Source organism: Peromyscus eremicus, chromosome 8a, assembly GCF_949786415.1.
Source record: "Peromyscus eremicus chromosome 8a, PerEre_H2_v1, whole genome shotgun sequence".
Taxonomy (NCBI): domain Eukaryota; kingdom Metazoa; phylum Chordata; class Mammalia; order Rodentia; family Cricetidae; genus Peromyscus; species Peromyscus eremicus.
In genome coordinates this window covers 18,214,640-18,232,767 of record NC_081423.1, presented here as the reverse complement: position 1 = coordinate 18,232,767, position 18,128 = coordinate 18,214,640, and the positions used below count along the sequence as shown (strand labels likewise).

The 18,128-nt window shown below is 50.6% G+C and overlaps 2 protein-coding genes across 8 annotated transcripts in view; one reads left to right on the top strand and one right to left on the bottom strand.

The window, feature by feature from the left end:
• Positions 1–9,428, top strand: part of Unkl (unk like zinc finger) — a 47,795-nt gene extending 38,367 nt beyond the window's left edge. For 2 of the 3 annotated variants that reach the window (XM_059270300.1, XM_059270298.1), the window contains 4 exons: positions 5,030–5,113; positions 6,706–6,908; positions 7,039–7,293; positions 8,273–9,428. In XM_059270300.1, coding sequence (XP_059126283.1) covers positions 5,030–5,113; positions 6,706–6,908; positions 7,039–7,293; positions 8,273–8,428 — 698 coding nt within the window. In that variant the 3' untranslated portion in view covers positions 8,429–9,428. Of the gene's footprint in view, positions 1–5,029; positions 5,114–5,712; positions 5,941–6,705; positions 6,909–7,038; positions 7,294–8,272 lie in introns of all 3 variants that reach the window. The other variant, XM_059270299.1, reaches the window with a different exon arrangement.
• Positions 1,103–18,104, bottom strand: Gnptg (N-acetylglucosamine-1-phosphate transferase subunit gamma). 5 transcript variants are annotated; one of them, XM_059270296.1, is made up of 11 exons: positions 18,014–18,102; positions 17,875–17,932; positions 17,736–17,803; positions 12,453–12,507; positions 12,302–12,385; positions 12,112–12,205; positions 11,925–12,039; positions 11,759–11,841; positions 11,557–11,688; positions 11,387–11,468; positions 1,103–3,130 (listed from the first exon to the last, which is right to left on the bottom strand). In XM_059270296.1, the coding sequence occupies exons 1-11, from the start codon at positions 18,063–18,065 to the stop codon at positions 2,988–2,990; spliced, it is 966 nt and encodes a 321-aa protein (XP_059126279.1). In that variant the 5' UTR covers positions 18,066–18,102; the 3' UTR covers positions 1,103–2,987. The 5 variants fall into 5 exon arrangements, with proteins under 5 accessions (XP_059126279.1, XP_059126276.1, XP_059126278.1 ...); XM_059270297.1 differs by lacking the exon at positions 1,103–3,130 and adding an exon at positions 10,884–11,297; XM_059270293.1 differs by having other exon boundaries at positions 17,875–18,104.
• Positions 18,105–18,128: the final 24 nt, after the last annotated feature.

Genomic DNA, 18,128 nt, shown 5'->3' with positions numbered 1-18,128 from the left:
GTGAGTTCGAGGCCAGCCTGGGCTACAGAGCGAGATCCAGGAAAGGCACCAAAACTACACAGAAACTGTCTTGAAAAAACAAACAAAAAAGAGTTGGGGAGCCTCCTGGCTCTGAAATAGGGCTGACAGGGCCCAGAGGCTCCCCAGATAGCCCCTTTTAGCTGACCTTTTGCTGGTCTCCAGGACAGTAGCTCACCCCCGGACAGTGGCTCACCCCCTGTGCTTCTGTTTGGGACTGATTGCATTATGGTTCTGTCCCAGCTTGGCCCCTCTGAGCTGTATGTGCTGTGGAGTGCCAGGCTGCCTCTGCACCTAGGACTCTGTGCTGAGCCACAGAGACTGTGACCAGATTGAAGCGTCCAGGGAACACACGTTCCCACTTCTATGCCTTTCTTTGCTCCTTAGTTCTTCGAATGAGTTTTTGCAACTTTGCAAAGGGGTGCAAGAGCAGTGGAACTGTCCCTCACTTAATTCTCCAGGCTGTCACCTCCCTGCTCCAGATGAGGTATAAAGGCTGGGTTGGGGCCTCTGCACTGGGACCAGCAGAGGCAGGATAGGGCAGGTTGCTGTGTGGAAGGATGGGGGTATGTCCTCGGTCTTCCTGCTTTGCCAGCTCTGTCCAGATGTACTGGTTCAGCACACAGGGTTTGGAGGCTGGTGAGATCTGGGACTGGTGGGACATGCTCAGCAGTGGGTTATGATGAGGAAGGGCAGTGGCCAGAGAGGAGTCATCAGGAAGCTTTGGCCAGCTCACTCAGGGTCTCAAGCTTGAGAAACTAGAACTCCGTACAGGATAGTACAGGACAGGATTGTTCCTGCAAGTGGTAGGCAGCTACAAGAGTGGCCAGAGGATGGATGGCAGGAGCTGTGAAAGCTGTCTGGGGTCTTAATGTGGGATAGAAAGAGCTGTGCTTAGCTTGTTGTCATTGAAGAAGGGACCCTGAAGCATGCCTGCTCTTGGGAGACACCTGCCCTCCCCAGCAGACTGAGAGATGAGATCCTGGGGGTGGGATGTGGTGCTGGGGGATAGCCATTTAGGGCACAGAGAAAGGGAGTAGGTAGTGTTGTGAGGATCCACCAGAGAAGATGACTCCGACGTGGGTTTGAGTCAATAGAAAGTCTTTATTGGCCAGCTGGAGACTACCCCTTCGAGGCCAAGTGCAGTCCTGAGCCTTTCTCAGGGTGAGCTTTTGAGCACAAAACCCACATCCTGGGCTGACACATCTCATTTAGCAAGAACAGTTAGCCAGAAGCAGAACTGTTGAAGCCAGAAAGCAGGGTTAGTACACTTAGGGACTTTCCCAGACTATGGACTTAGATGGGGTTAGGTCTCTGTTCTCATTTTGCTGCCTGTGTGCTGGGTTTTAAGGCCTGAATGGCACTCTGTCATGGCATCAGTTGTGCTAAGTTCTTGGGGCTTACTAGGGCCTGGGGTCCTGTTACCATAGGGCTTCAGAAACCACTATATATAGGCTGGGAAAGGCTTCAAGGCCCCCAGAGGGAGGCTGTGTGAGTGGGGTGTGGGGATGCAGGCTCAGCAGGGAAGACGGAACCCTGCAGAAACAAGTGCCTTGCAGGAGGCAGAGCTGGACAGAAGGGTCTAGAAGGCGGAGGAAAGAGTGGGGCTTGAGGAGGTATGAGAATGAGAGGGCTAGGAGACTGAGCAGAGACAGCAGCAGAAGAGCAGGGACTGGGGACAGGTGCCCTGACCATGTTGAACCCAGTGTGGCATGTGTTCCCAGCGAGAGACAGGCAGTTCTGTGAATGGAGAGCAGGGTCTGGAGACCATGGGGCAGACATGGCAAGGGAGTGTCTCCAGGTGGGATCCCTTTGTTGTGGGTTGATTTTTATCCCCCCCAAAAAGATGAATCTAGACTGGGAATATAGTTCAATGGTAGAACATTTGCCTAGACTGTGAGGCCCAGGTTCGATTACCACCATTGGAGGATACATCTGTGACTGTGTCCTCATTTGGAAATGAGATCTTTGTCATCAAGTTAAGATGATGTCAGTAGAGTAGGTCCTGATGCGCAGTGATGGTGTCCTTCTAAGAAATGCAGACACACAGGAGAGAACAGGATTGTGGCACTGGAGGCAGTCGGGATCCATGTAGCCACACACCCAGGAAGAGCTGACACCCCAGGAGGTAGAGCAATAATCCCTAAGCCAACAGAAAGAGTGCAGGCAGGTCTGCACACTTCGATTTTGAACTTCAGGACTCTAAGACGATAAACTCCTGAGCTGAAACTACCTAGTAGGGGTCCTCAGTCCTCACAAGCCCAGGATACCCATGGTCCCTGGTCAGCTGAATGCCCAGAATCCCATCTCTCTCTGTCCCAGGCTGTTTGGAAGATGTTGCTCAGATAACAGGAGGGATGTACTGAAGGACCTCAGAAGCTCAGTCAGGGACAGGTGTGCAACATGAGGAAACACACAGGAATCAGGAAACCTGTGCAGCAGGAGGCCTCTGCCGTTCATCAGCACTGGGACAGTGGCCCACTTTGCCCTGATTTGCTTCCACATTTGGACTCTCATTGCAGAGTTTCTCCCCTGGCAACTCGGTTTTTCTTTGTCATGATTCTCTTCAGTCGTCACATCGGTGCCTGGTTCCCGTGGCCCGAGAACATCAGGGGTTACAGAAGTAGGTGCTGGGGCAGCACCATCTTGCCTACGCTTTATCTTGTTGCTTTCCTAAGCCTCATTGGATCGGGTGAAGAGGCGTGATTGAGAGCGGTTCTTGTTAACCCTGTTCTTGGGTGCCGGAGTCCATGGTGTCAAGTGTCTAGGCCAGGAGCCCTGGGTTCCAAGTCTCAGCACCTGGCCAGCCCTGCCACCCTGCTCACTCACTCAGCAGCCTTACTGGAATGGCTTGTGTTTGAGAGTGGTTGCCTACAGATTTCTCTCTCCTGGGGCCTCCTGGGGGTGGAGATCCCTGCAATGGGTGAAGCTCTGGTTCCTTGACCACGTGGTACAAGGGGGAAGATTTTCTACTGGGTGCTTTGGCAGCCTGGCCTCAGTTCCCTGAAGATTCCTCTTGAGACCCTTGTCTGAGTAGTTCCTTTCACAGCTCCAGTAATGAGGAGGACATGGCTAGGTCTGAGGGAGCTGGGATCCAGTTGTGCCAGCAGCTCTAGGGATAAATTTAGAAACAACAGAAGTAAGCCAAAGGCCGATCCACTCTGGCGTGAGCCAGTATAATGGGTGTCTCACAGCCACGAGGCTCTTCTCAGAAATTAGGAGCATCCGGCTTACTCCTCATGGAGCCCCTGAGAACCAGTCATCAGGAGAGGTGTGTTCTGTGTTTGGCTCAGGTGGTCACCATGAGGCTGAGAATGAGAATCAGAGACCAGGAAAAGGCAGTATGACTAGGGTTCGTCTATGGTGTGCCCCCGTGTCGGTCCCCACAACTCTATAGAGTGCAGCTGGGACTGTGGCAGTGCCACCCTGTCTCTCACTGATGAGGGCGTCATTTGCATTCCAGGCCACTCCTCGGTTGCAGCTACCCTTGAATTGATCTAGTGCACTGGCCACTGCCACCCAGTGCCTCCTTTACTTCATGGTAGACATGCTTCCCTGAATTCTCACCCTGGCTGAGACATGTCTGGCTCTGTGCTAGGTAGAGACTCACCCTTGGGCAGTAGAGGTGTGCTGGCCACCTATATGTCACTGAGCAGTTTCACATGAAAGTCCCTAATGGACATGACCCAGAGGACGTGGTGACATACTAGACAGTTGGAGGCAAACAGTGGCTTCTAGAGTTTTATGTTGACCTGGTACAGAGAGGTTTCCTTATAGCCTGTGTAGTTCATCCTGTTGTAGAAAGGCCTTTTGTATCCAGCAAGGGGAGAAGACCAGGTCCTTCAGGGAAAGTTTATGGTGACCTGTGGCATCTAAAAAAGATTGGGATTACAGACATATGCCACCATGCCCAGTATGTGTGTTATCTTGAAGTTGAATTCACAGTTCTTGGGAACTGGAGGGCCTTAGCCAACAGTGGGGCTAGGACTGAATCACAGGACTGAATAACTGCGCTGTTCGAGTGAAAAGTGGGTGGGAGAGACAGTAGTCACCATGGCAGAGCTGCAGTCTCATTGCTTCTCAGTGCAGGTCCCTACACGTTTGACTGTGACTGTAAGGGAATACGACACCACTCACAGGCATAGTCCTACAGCCGACTCCTGTCCCCCTCCCCTCTGGCTGTGCAGGCCATCAACACGTCCCTACTACGTGGTCCCTGAACGGCAGCCCTGTTCTGGCTGTGCAAGTTGGAGGCATGTCCTGGTCTCCTCCTCCTCCTGCAGTTCACTATGTAGACCAAATTGGCCTCAAACTGTGATTCTCCTGCCTTAGCTTCTGTAGTACTGGGATGCCAGGTGTATTCTACCATACCCAGCAACCTCTGACCTTGAGAAGGAGACTGTTTCTGGGCTGAGTGTGGAGGTCCTGGTCTCCCTTAAGTCCTCAAGGTGTCAGAGTTCATTCTCTTAGTGTTCAGCCTAAAATGGCCTCAGAACCATTTGCCTGTTGGAATTGACCTCCTGTAAAATGTTTAATAGTTGAATATATTTTCTTGGTCAAATTTTAACAAGTGGTTAGAAGTAAAGGAGACAAAGCTGGGCATCTGGTCCATTCCTGTATGATCCCAGCACTTGGGAGGTGGAGGACAAGAGGATCAGAAGAAGTTCAGGTTGCCCTTGGCCGCATAGTGAGTTGAAGACAGTCATGAGCTACATGAGATCCTGTCTCAAAGAAACAAAAAGCAAACCCACAGAACAAAACAAAACACCACCTAGGACGGAGGAGGTTTGTGGGCCAGGGCTGTGTCTCTGAGTGCAGCCAGGGCTGTTCAGATGACGTACTCTGGCTGTGGAGGAGAAGGCAGAGGCAGGTGCTGCAGTGGGTTGCCTGGGGAGCTCTTTGGCTCTAGCTAGGTGGGTGTTGGTGGATATGGGGCCAGGGATTCCTCCTTAGAGGTTTTGTGTCCGTGCTGGGTGAGAGGTGAGTGGGTAACACCAGACTTATCTTACAGGTTCTGCATTAGATCTCCATCTTAGTGACATAAATATCGCGTCCTTAGATAAAGACTTGGAAGAGCAGGACCTTGGATTGGCAGGTGAGAGTGCTGACTGAGCTCAGGGGAACCTTTAACTTCGTGCATGCTGCCTGGCTTAATGGAGGGTTTGGGAGGGAGGCATCTGCTGGGATCCTCTTCTTGGAGTCTCCTTCTTGCCTCTGCTACCTGCCTGTGTGGCTCAGTTTTCTGCTGCTTCCTCAGTTTACCTCTGTTGTGACAAAGCAACCCTTTAGACGTGGCTGGGGCCTCTCATGGGAAACACAAGAAATTATTTTTACAGCTGTGTGGCATAGAGAGAAGTTCCTATTATTACATAATTTTCTTCATCCTGAAAGTTATTTTCTCTGTTTCAAAAGAAATCTACCCATCTTAGAGTCCTGGTGGCTCTGTGAGTACCATGCTAGTGGCGAGTTCCTGGCTCTGCCAGGACCACTACCAGGGCTCTCCGGAATTGGGGCTGCCTGACAACTACACCCCTCTGGGTGGTGCTTGCTGGCCTGGTTCCTCTGGTGTCTTCTGAGGTGACCCAGGTTTCCCTGGTGTCTAGCTGCCTAGTTACTGACCTACGGGCTTATTGGCAAGTGGCTCTGTGGCAGAACCCGCCTGCCCTGCTCACTCAGCCTCCCTCCTCCCACCAGGTCCCAGGTCGCTGGCAGGCTCAGCACCCGTCACCATCCCGGGCTCCCTGCCCCGCTCGCCATCCTTGCACTCGTCCTCATCCCTGTCCACCTCCCCACTCAGCTCGCTCTCCCAGTCCCTGTCGGGGCCTCTCGTCTCCTCGGCTATGACGCCCCCTCAGCAGCCACCACCCCTCCGGTCGGAGCCGGCTACGCTGGGCTCTGCAGCCTCATCTTACAGCTCTTTAGGTGCGTGCCTGGGCGTGGGTCCCTCCCCGCCGGCTCTGGGTCCTCAAACAGCTCCTGTCCAGTCTAGTCTTGGGGATTCCTGACTGCAGGCTTCTCACCTCTGTAGTTCTGTCTTGAGAGGCACCACCCCCTCCAGCCTGTGTGGCATAGATGAGTGGACAGACATGGTAGACGTGTTACCATGGGGACAGCTGGCTACCCACAGCTGGGCATTCTCACAGCCCTCCTCTACATCACAACCTCTTGCTTGCCAGCTCACTTAGGGCTCTGGGTAGGGCATACATGGAGCTACCTTGGGGTCCCCACAGGCAGTGTCTAGGATTCATTGTATGATACAGGCTGAGAGGGATCTGGTATGACAGATCAGCAGGACTCTGTCTTCTGCGCTCATATTTCCACTAAGAGGCTGTTCACATCTGTTCTATCTAGAAATGTGCCCATCTCCAGATGTATTTGAACTGATAATTAACATACATGAGGTAACCTCAGAACTAGAGCTCTTCTGAACCTCCAGGGTCTGCTATATAATGAGAACTGTTAGGGCTAGGAACTCTGAACCTATTTTCCTGTTCACACTCTGATCTTCCTGAGCCAACTGGGCCTCATTTAGGGGAGGCAGTCTTGGAGTTGAGTCTTGAGCAGTCATGAACAAGTGACTTACAGGGTACCAAGGTGGGTGGCCAGGGGAGGGGCAGAAACACCTGCACACACCTCAGGCCTTGGGTGCAGCATGGGCTGTATCATCCCTGTCTCTCCTAAACTCAGGTTTGAACGGCGTCCCTGGGAGCATCTGGGACTTTGTTTCTGGCAGCTTCTCTCCTAGCCCATCCCCCATTCTGAACTCTGGCCCTTCGGCTTCCTCAAGTGCAAGTCCAAACAGTGCTGAGCTGGCACGGGTCAGGCGACAGCTAGATGAAGCCAAAAGAAAGATCAGGCAGTGGGAAGAGTCTTGGCAGCAGGTGAAGCAGGTGAGCATGTGGGAAGGGAGGGGCTGGACATGCGGGTGAGGGAAGAAAGGGGTTTGGATACACAGGCAGGGCAGGTGAGCATGTGGAAAGCCAGGCGTGGCTGCCTTCTGCATGATATCTTGGGTTTTAGGCCTGTGATGCCTGGCAGAGAGAGGCTCAGGAGGCCAAGGAGAGAGCCCGTGTGGCGGACAGTGACCGGCAGCTGGCCGTGCAGAGGAAGGAGGAGGTGGAGGCCCAGGTGAAGCAGCTGCAGGAGGAACTAGAGGGCCTGGGCTTGTCCTCACTGCCAGGGCTGCGGAGCTTGGGTGACATTAGCGACATCCCTCTCCCCAAGCTGCATTCCCTGCAGAGCCAGCTGCGCCTGGACCTGGAGGCCGTGGACGGGGTGAGTCCTGATGAGTAGTTGCTGTCACTTGAGGGGAGGGCAAAGGGGACTGGCTAGTGAGGGCCTGAGACCTGGCCGGATACTGCTTCTCCTTCCTCTTCCCTGGCTTCTTGCCTGGACTCTGGTTGGTACCTTTTGCATGTGTCCCATTGACCACAACCAAGGTCCAACTACCACATGTACTTTGTCTCCAAGATGCAGTGTCCTGGGCTTGGGCCAGTCTCAACCATGGGATCCCACTTAGCACTCGTTGTGGGTACCCAGCTGCCAGCATTGCCTGTGGCTAGAGTGGCTCTGCTTCAGGACCCAGCTCCCTGATGGGGCTGGGGGTCTTCTACTGACTGCCCTTCCCTGTGGACCTCTGGCCAAGTGTCCACCCCAGGCCTGACAGTCAGGATCTCTGGCACTGCTGCTATAGCTGGTGGCCCACTGTCTTGGGGTAGTCATTTGCTTGGCCTTACCTGATCTGACTTGTGCCAGCCTGGTGCCTTGACCTGACTAGGGGCAGTAAGGGAATGAAGAAAAGACAAACACTGAAGAAACAAAACGTGGACACAGAAAAGATGGGGCCAGGTGGGCTGTGCATGCTCTGATGGAGCTGTACCTACTACCAAAGCAACCTGGAACCTTAGCGTGTTTATTACGTACAGCACAGAGGAGGCAGCAAGGAGGAGTTAGCTTGTCTAGGTGGGAGGAGTCTGTAGGTGAGCAGTCTCAGAGGAGGAAATATCTGAGAGGAGGAAGCTGCATGCAGTTGCTCTTTTTTGCACACACTGGTCAAATGTTTTTAAACACTGGAACTTGGACCAGAGGAAGGCTTTGCCAACCCCAAGCCTGACCTCTATTGAAAGGCTTTGCCAGTTTCCCATGGGTCTGAGGCATTATCCTTCCTTGATATAGTCATATCCATGTCAACTGTACACATTCACTCAGGGCCTTCTTGGCTCCCCACACTCTCAACAACCACCTCTTCCTACAGGTGATCTTCCAACTTCGTGCCAAACAGTGTGTGGGCTGCCAGGAGAGGGCCCATGGCACTGTCCTTCGGCCCTGCCAGCACCGTGTCTTATGCGAGCTGTGTGCAGCCAGTACCCCCGAGTGCCCCTACTGCAAGGGCCAGCCCCTCCCATGGTGATGAGAACCAGACCCATTCCTTCCCTGGTGAGCAGTGCAAAGGCCTCAGCATGCCATGTGCCACCACAGTGTCGAAACTGGCCTCCAGTACCACCCACGCCAGGATGTGAGTTCATGCCCACTGTCCAACAGCCTTTCAAATCACTTTTTCTTCCCTGCCATGTCCTACCAATGGTGTCAAGGTATTCTCAGAAAACCTCTGAAGCACCACCAAACCCACCGCCTGTCCCATGGGCAGGTGGCATGTTTTTGGTGCCCCCAGTGCTGACACTGCTGTGGCCAGGCCAGTGGGAGGTCAGGCCTTGTCAAAGCACTTTGTAAACCGAGGGATTTAGACATTATAAATTGTATAAGCTGCTTTCTAGGTCCATGTTTTTTAATATGCGATAACATGAAGCTTTATAAGTGTACTGTGAACTTGAAGTTTCCTATCAGTTTGTTGTTAACTCATAGTAATGGTAACTACGGTAGATTTCATATTCTGAAACTATTTAGGAAATGAACATTTATCTAGTAGTGAAGAAGACCTAGGATTTTTACATTTTAAAATTAAGTGCAAACAAATAGTATTTATAAGCAGAGAGTGGTTATTGAGAGACACATATACATTTAGATGTTCTTAATTTTATGAAAGGAACTAATTTTCCTAAACATGTGCAGGTGCACATGTAGATGGAGTTTTATATTCCAGTATCACAGAGTGATATCCAGAGCTCTGTCATGCACTTATGTGATCCGTGGCCACTTCCAAGTGCCTGTGCCTTGCAAAAGAAGTGAAGGAATTGGTTCATTTGGTTTTTTTCTTCTCCCTTGAAAGACAATTTCATGCTAATGAAAAATGCAGCAAAGGAATCAGGCATTCAGAGGAGTCCAAGATCTACTCGGGAAGGAGCTGTGTTCTGATGTCATGTCTGTAATGGCAACGGTGCTGTGGACCCCGAGGTCGCCTGGGGCACCCTAGCTTGTGCTGAACTAAGGGACTGTGCACCTGGACTTCAGTCTGCTGCCCCTGTGACCACACTCACCTCTAGCTGATCCAGAGATTCCGTGACAGTTTTAGCAAACATCTGGTACCTGAGCTGTGCGTCCAGTTATCACCAGATCTATCCCATGACCAGCAACCCCGGCTCTGCTGCAGCTCACCCATCAGCTTCCAAGGCGAAAGCAGTGCCCGCCCCTCACAGCTTGGCCTCAGGCCCATGGCTAAAATTCTGCTGAGGATGTGTCTAGGGTGATGACTTCAGCCTTCTACAATAAGGACTGGGACTGTTCCTGGAAATCTAGGGGGAGCATCTGTCCAGGCAACCCCTACCCTTGGTGGCAGACCTAGGCAGGGCAGGTATCCTACCTGCAGGTTCTGCCCAGGCCTAGAAGTGGTTCTCCTCTCCCATGGCTTTGCCAAAGACTTTTAATAGCATTTTTTAAGTGCAAAGTGACTAGGTAAAACGTTTTTATCAGTGACCAAATTAGAATGTATTTAATATAGTAGGAGATTTAAAAGCATTTTTTAAATATAAGACAAACTGGTAGAAAAGCTCTATCATTTTAAAGGAAGTGGATCCTCAACATTCCGCAGCTAGCCCACTACTTAATAAGGTAACTATTGACCTGGTTTTAGTGACTATTTTGTTTTTAATTATAGTGATAATGATTTCTTAGCTCAGTACCTACTAGATCATGTGTATTTTGTGCTACTGTTACCATGGTTTAAGATTGTTTCTTTTTACTCATATTTATGCACTTGTTTCCCATATTGGCCTTTGGTCTCTGTGGTAACAGGACAATGTTTGTGATTGATATCTCATCTGGACATTTTCAAGCTGTAACAGTTACAAGCATTAAGCTTTAGATTGTGTGTAAGCTACTCTGGTTAACTCTTCCTGGGCTAACATTCCAGGCTGGGGCTGGGGCAGTTATGGGACTGCTGTGTGATGGCTGGGGAGACAGGAGGCATTGTCCACTGGGTCCCAGCCCATGAGGGGAGCTCTCCTGAGCATCTGCTCTTCTGGAATCAGGCTCGGCTCTGAGGACAGGTGTGCAGGGGGAAGACCAAAGAAGGGGCCACTTCTCCCATCCATCCCAGACCTGTGAGCTAAGGCTCCTAGGATCTACCCTGGATGGGAAGGGCCAAGGAGGGGAGAGATGGGTTTAAGGCCCATCTGTAGGTAATGGAGGTGAGGCCATGGGTCTAGGAACTGAGGCTCTCCATGGTCCTGTTGCCTGTTGTCTTTTAACTCTCTAGTGTTATTATTAACAGTAAACAATGGTGTCAAAGTTTTGTGTGCCTGGTTGGCAGACCTTCCCCCAGTGTGGATGCGCATGTGGATTAACTTATGGAAGCCTTTGTGTGCATTTGTTTTCAGAAACTAGTTGAGAATGTTATGTGAATGGAATCTTCTTAACCCAGAAGGTCGTATTTATAATACATACCCATTTACTTAGTGAATTGTTTAAAGTTGTTAACATTTGTTTAAATTTTTTTACTATAGCATTTATGCAATGGTTTACAGAATTCATGGAGTTATTTTTTATCAGTATGAGATTAATTAAAACTTTGAAATTTATTCTGTCTGGGTCTCTGAGCACAATAAAGGCTGGCCAGCAGGTCCCTGCGTCTGTCAGTGACCCTGCCTGGCCTAGAAGATGCCAAAAGAAGCCATGTCTCTACCACACCAGTTTTGTGCACCCTGCTGAGACCACACCTGACCTCTCTATGAAAGGACACTTGAGGCTGAGGATGTTTCTGTTCTTTATCTTTCATGACCACCTGGATCACAGGATGTTCCCACGTAGTCCTGGGTCACCCCGCAGCTGCTCGGAGGTTGTGCCTATGGGGAGCTGCTGACCCAGGTGCTTAGAGTGGGCGGTTTCTGCCAGAACAGGTGGCATGTGAGGATCTGTCCCCCCATAGCTGCAGGCCCCAGGGTGGCTGACAGCTGACCAGGGTAGGCATACTGACCTGTGGGCTGAGTGTGGGGGATTCCATGCTGGTCCAGCAGACTGGTCAGTCTTCGTACCTCCTGGGACAGCTCTGAATGTGCCTGGACAAGAATGCCAGCCTGGTCAAATCCTTGTGGGGGCTACCAGGACTAGGGACCCTGTAACCTTCCCCTTGTCCCTAGACTCTACCTTTCTACAGCTGTCCAGGGTCTCAAGCCCCAGGCCCTTGGAACCTCCTGCCTGCTGGGTGGGATGAGTTTCTCCTGGGACCTTTAAGTAGCCAGCATCTTCAAAAAGCACCCTCAGCAACTTCTTATAGCCCTGAAAGTGGAGGAGGCATAAGGAGTGCCTGGTGGAGTAGGCAAGGGGACACCCCTGAGTGCGCACCCACCTGCAGTGTGATTAGCTCGTCTGCCAGGTCCTGTTCCATCTGGTCCCAGCGCTGCTGCAAGGCCTCTGGCAGGGTTGGATACACTACAGACCAATAGGAGCCAAACATTGCTGAACCTCCCACCTACCCTCCTCTTCCTTGGACCCAGTCCTACCCAGAAGCCTACCTAACAAGGAGTGGGGATGGCAGACGAGGGGGGTCTCGAATGTCAGTGCATAGATACAGGTGCTTGGCTCAGACACATGGGCCAGTCGATTGATCTTCCCACAGGTAAGCTCCACCTGGGAAGAGAGCCTCAGTAGCTTGTGGGGGTGGGGTAGCTCTCTACCATTCCCATCCCCTATGGGCCTCACCTGGCTCTGCCTGCTTCGGGAGTGGCAGGAGTCCCCATCAGTCATCCACATGCCCTTGAAGGTATTGTTGGTGATTTCCCATTCATGCCAGATGCTGGGGGAAGGAAGGTTGGCAAAGCAGTGATGTGGGGGCCTAGGGAGCAGACATAGCACTACTGCCCTGGCTCACTGCTGCCCTGGCTCAGCTTACCCAAGGATACCGCTGTAGGCATTCCAGCGGAAGGTCTGCTCATGCTGGGTCACGTTGTGGAAAGGGCAGAACTCATACTTGTACCTGGAGGCACAGGAGCATGAGGAGCTCTGCAGGCCAGCCCCACGCCACCCACCAGCCCGGCACTCACGTTGACTCCACTAGGCTGAAACACTTGCCAGCAAGTCTGGAGAGATGCAGGGGCCCTGGGGGAGAAGACCACAGCAATTCAACTTAAGTGTAAACCTGTGTTACCCCTAAAGCTAGAGGCCAAGGTAGGCAAGAAGGCACCAAGCTCCTTTCCCTATGGGATTGGGAATGGTCAGATGCTGGCTGACCTAACCCCTGGGGAGGACTGACACATCACAGAACTGGCTATCTGTGGCAGGACTCTCATGCCTGTTCCTGTGGAGGGGGCCCTCAGTGTCTTCCTAGGCTGCCCATAACCTGGAACCTAGTTGCAGACTTGGACCACAGACCCATTGGCAGACACTAGCCAAGAAAGTAGAGGGGTGTGTGTGTATATGTGTACATGTGTGCATACATGCTAGTGAGATTTGGGGAAGTTAAGGCAATAGCCATGTGGCAGCCTCAGGAAAATAGGACTGACTAGCCCAAAGCTTAGGACCAGCCTGCAAAGATTGCCAGAGTATTCTGCTTTTTCAAAGGACCAATTTTCAACAAAACCCACAAGCCATACAAAGAAACAGTAATACATGTTTATTCAAATGCGCATTAAAAAAAATCTATAAGCCAGGCTATGTATGGTGGCACACACCTTTGGTCCCAGCACCCTGGAGGCAGAGGCAGGTGGATCTATGCTCATAAATTGTTTTTAAAAAATCCATAAGCCAATGGGGAATTCCATATCCAAGAAAACCATCCTTCAAATAGGAGGGGGCTGGTGAGACTCAGTAGTAGAGTGTCTGCTTACAGGTTTTGGAACTCTGACATTGGAATACATGCTTGTTACATCTTGCTAAGCCCACTGTATCAACATACAATGATGTCCTTTCTAAAGAACTGCTAGTCTCTGAGCTGGGCATTGTAGTGCAAACCTTCAATCCCAGCACTCGGGAGGCAGAGGCAAGCCGATTTCTGAGGTCCAGGCCAGCAAGAGTGTCAGAACAAAACAAAAACCCTGCCACTCTCTGCCTATTGAATGGAGGGCTTAATCCATTTACATTTAAAGTAATCAAGCAAGATGACAGACATGTAAGCAGACAGGAGCTGTCCTGTTACCCAGACTGGTCTCAAACTTCTGTGTTACAGTAATCCTCCTGCCTCCGCCTCAAGTGCCTGGGACTGTGGGTGCATACTACTGTGCCTAATTCCTCCCACCTACTGGACATGTAACCCAGGGTCCACACATGCTATGTGAGTGCTTGTTTGCTTTTTTGTTGTTGTTTGGGGTTTTGTTTTGTTTTGGAGACGAGAGTTTTTCTGTGTAGCCCTGGCTGTCCTGGAACATGCTCTGTAGACCAGGCTGGCCTCAAACTCTGCCTCCTGGCTACATGAGTGCTTTCTAAACTGAGCTACACCTAGTACTGGGCCTAACTTTCAGTGACAAGTTCTGATTCTTTAGTCTTTTTTTTTTTTTTTTTTTTTTTTAAAGATTTATTTATTTGCTGGGTGGTAGTGCATGCCTTTAACCCCAGCACTCAGGAGGCAAAGGCAGATCTCTGTGAGTTCCAGGATAGCCTGGTCTACAAAGTGAGTTCTAGGATAGCCAGGGCTATGCAGAGAAACACTGTCTTGAAAAATTTTTTTTTTAATTTTTATTTTATGTATCAGTGTTCTGTTTGTATACATGTCTGTGTACCACATTCAGTGTCTGTGGAGATCAGAAGAGGGTGTCAGATCCCCTTGAACTGGAGTTACAGGCAGTTGTGAGCTACCATGTGGGTGCTGAAAACCAAACCCAAGTCCTCTGCAAGAGCAGCAAATACTCTTAACCACTGAGCCATCTCTCTAGCCAGCCCCTGATTCTCTTTTGAAAATACTGCCCTTTTTTTTTTTTGTTATTACCACTGAGATTTTTTTTTCTTTTTCTTTTTTCTTTTTCTTTTTTCAAGGCAGGTTTTCTCTGTGTAGCCATGGCTGTCCTAGAACTCAGAGGTCCACCTGCCTTTGCCTCCTTAGTGCTGGCATCAAAGGGTGTGCGCCCCCACACCTGGCTGAGACTTTTAATTTTCAATTTAGATTTTTACGTTATTTAATGTGACTACCATGGGGATTTAGAGTTCTAAATTGATATGGGGTTTAGTAGCACACACCTTTAATCCCAGCACTTGGGAGGCAGAGCCAGGAGGACCTCTGTGAGTTCGAGGCCAGCCTGGTCTACAGAGCGAGACCCAGGACAGGCACCAAAACTACACAGAGAAACCCTGTCTCAAAAAACAAAAAAAAAAAAAAAAAAAGGAAAAATTTAAAAAAAAATTAAGTTAACCACAATCCCATATAGAAAGGACTGCTATACAGCTCCCTCAGGCCCTTTGTAATTCATGTTTCTGATCACATGCTCAAACTGGCTGCTCACTGACCCAGATGTATAGTCAGTTCTTATGCACTGATTTTTTTTTTTTTTTTTTTTTTTTTTTTTTTTTTTTTTTTTTTGGTTTTTCGAGACAGGGTTTCTCTATGAAGCTTTGCGCCTTTCCTGGAACTCACTTGGTAGCCCAGGTTGGTCTCGAACTCACAGAGATCCGCCTGGCTCTGCCTCTCGAGTGCTGGGATTAAAGGCGTGCGCTACCACCGCCCAGCTTGCACTGATTTTATTTTATTTTATTTTATTTTATTTTATTTTATTTTGTGGCATTCTGAGACAGGGTTTCTGTGTAGTCCTGGCTGTCCTGGAACTCACTTTGTAGACCAAGTGTTCAAGGCTAGCCTTGAACTCACTGGAGATCTGCCTGCCTCCACCTCCCAAGCACTTGGACTAAAGTCGTGCACCTCCACCCGGCATGCATTGATCTTTTTCATTGTAGACTTGGCAACCAAAGTGGTAGCATGGGTCTTTCTCATCCCTATAACTCTAGCTACTTTATAAGAGATCTTCCTTCCTGTCTTCACCTAGCCCCTCTATGGTGTCCTCTCAGTTCAGGTTGAGTGGCTTCACTTGGTGTTTCTGCTAGGGCAGGTCTACTGATTCTCCTGCAGGTTCTGTTATTTAGAAAAATACCTGCCTTTTTGAGGGAGTATGCTAGGGCCTCAACCTAGGGCCTCGAGTATATATTCTGGAGTTCTGGTGCCTTGTGGCTTCTCCTAAGAAATGCACCTTAGCTTCACCTCAGGCTGAAGTGAAGGAGTGGAGCAGACACACTGTATGAGCTTTGTGAGAAAAATAAGGACGAAAGCTGTTTCTCTGAAAAGATCACAATCCCGACACTTGAGAACTGAGTATGGTGCTTTCGTGCATGTAATCCCAGCACTGTAGTGTAGGTGTGGTGGTGCATGCCAGCAATGGGGAAATGACTTATTCAGGAAAGCACGAGGAACTGAGTGTGGGCCCTCTGCACCCACATAAGAAGCCGGACGCCTGGAATCTCAGTGCTGGAGAGGCAGAGGTGGGGTGTACGTGTCTCTGGGGCTCGCTGGCCCGCTAGCCTCGCTGAACCCTTGAGCATTCGATTCAGTGAGAGACCCTGACTCTCAACAACGTGGAAAGCAATAGAGGAAGACACCCACCTTTGACCTCTGGCTTCCACACGGGCACACACAAACACACACAGTACACAAAAGGAAAAAACAAGGGGCTGCAGAGAGCTTAGTGGTTCCGAGCACTTGTTGCTCTTGTAAAGAGTCCTGGTTCAGTTCCCAGCGCCCACATGGTGGCTCTCAGCCGTCTGTAATTCCAGTTCTAGGAGACCTAATGCCTTCTGACCTCTACAGGCATTTCACACAATATAGTACACAGACATACATGCAAGCAGAGCACTCATATACATAAAATTTTAAAAGTTTACATAAAGATGAATAAATAAAATAGGAAAACCTGTGGCTAGACTGACTAGGAAAAGCAAAAACTCAAATAATTAAAACCAGAAATGAAGGTTGGAGCATTTACTACCAATTTTACAGGAATAAAAAGGATTACAAGTCACTATGGACAATTTTACAACCATCGAATTGATGTAAATGAAACCGACAAGTTTCTCCAAAACACAGGGTGTGCCAAGAATGGATGTGAGGAAACAGAAAATGTAAATTTAGCAAGCAAGGCATTTTAATGCAACCTGTCACCTAGGCTGAATAACTGTCCAACCAAGTAGGTCTCTTTCACACCTCTCCCCACCTCCTCTCCATTCCCTCTCCTGCCAAGACTATCGTAGAACTTAACCATGTAGCCCAGACCTGGTCTTGAACTAATGATCCTCTCCCTCAGTCTCCCAAGTGCTGGGATTGTAGTCTTGTGACAGCCTTGCACACTCTCTACTCTTTCCTTTTTCTTTCCAATATTACTCTCTATTAAAAATAAAATTAAACATATTTGCAATTTTGGGTTCCTGGCAATGTCTGGCCCCTCCTCCTAGCCAACCAAGGAGCTACAAGCTAGTATGGAAGGTCTATGGTGAAATCCCCACATCGTATGCCACCTCCTCACACACATACGTGTGCTCACAATGTGATGGTAGCAGGCCTTTGGACTCCTGTGTTTATCAGGAATGCCCCAAGCAGTGTCATCCCATGAAAAGGACTTACGATTTGTGATGACCGCTGAGCCTGACTGGTTCACTGCTGGAGGAGACTGGTAGATGTTCCCTGCCTACAGCTTCAGAAGCTCCAGCCATGGGCTACCTCTCCTCCAGGGGACCAATGCTACAAATCAGCATGTCCAACACACCTCAGATAGTGGGTCACCAAATCCCTGAGTGCAGTCCTCAGCTAGCCAACGTCCCTTCCTGCTGACCAGCCCTGAGTCTCTTTCAACAGCTATGTCCCACTCTCTCCCAGCTTTCCCTGTGCAAAGGATTTTGATCTTGATGCCCTCTCCACTCCCTCAGATCTAGACAGGGCTAAACACACCTGGAGTGACCTCTTCATGCCCAACACTCCTGCAACTCCTAATCAGTCTTCCTGTGGGAAGTGGAGACTTTAGGATCACAGGTTTAGGAGGCCAGCTTAAGTCTGTATGGAAACTCCGTCTTAAAAACACAAAAGCTAGGGATGTAGCTCAACGCTAGAGCTTGCCTAGCCCTAGGTAATCGCCAGCACGGGGGTCGAAAGGGGATTAAGAGTTCCAGTATATACTCCCGAACATCTACACACTCACAGGTTGACAAACGGATGCATGAACCTCCAGCGAATACATTATCGGAATCTTTCATCCAAGGCACCCTATCCTGCCGCCCCCTACCCCCAGCCGAGGGCTTCCCTCGCCGCCCCGCCCCCCGTCAGCACCTCGGTCAGCTCCCATGCTCCCTCCCGCGCTCACCCGATACAGGCGAAGGCTCTCTCTTAGGCTGAAGGCGACTTGTCTGGGGCAGGAACGGGTTATTCAGCCTAGGGGGCAGAGAAGGTCAGGGGAGCCGGCCACGCCCGGCCCCCAAGCCGCCGCACCGCCAGACACTCACCCGAATGTGTTGGGTTCCTCGACCACCTTCATCTTCCCGGCACGTGCTGGCGCGGGCCCTGCGGAGAGCGAGGCGATGAGCAGGGAGCAGAGGCCGGCGACGCCGACCCGCGGAGGGGCACGCTCGCGGAGCCACCGACCGCGCGCCGCGAGCCCCAGCAACATCAGGAAGCCGGCCAGCCGCACCGCCATCGCTCCCGGGGTCGCACGGTCACGTGAGCCAGAGCAGGAACTGCCTGCCCTCAAAACCGGAAG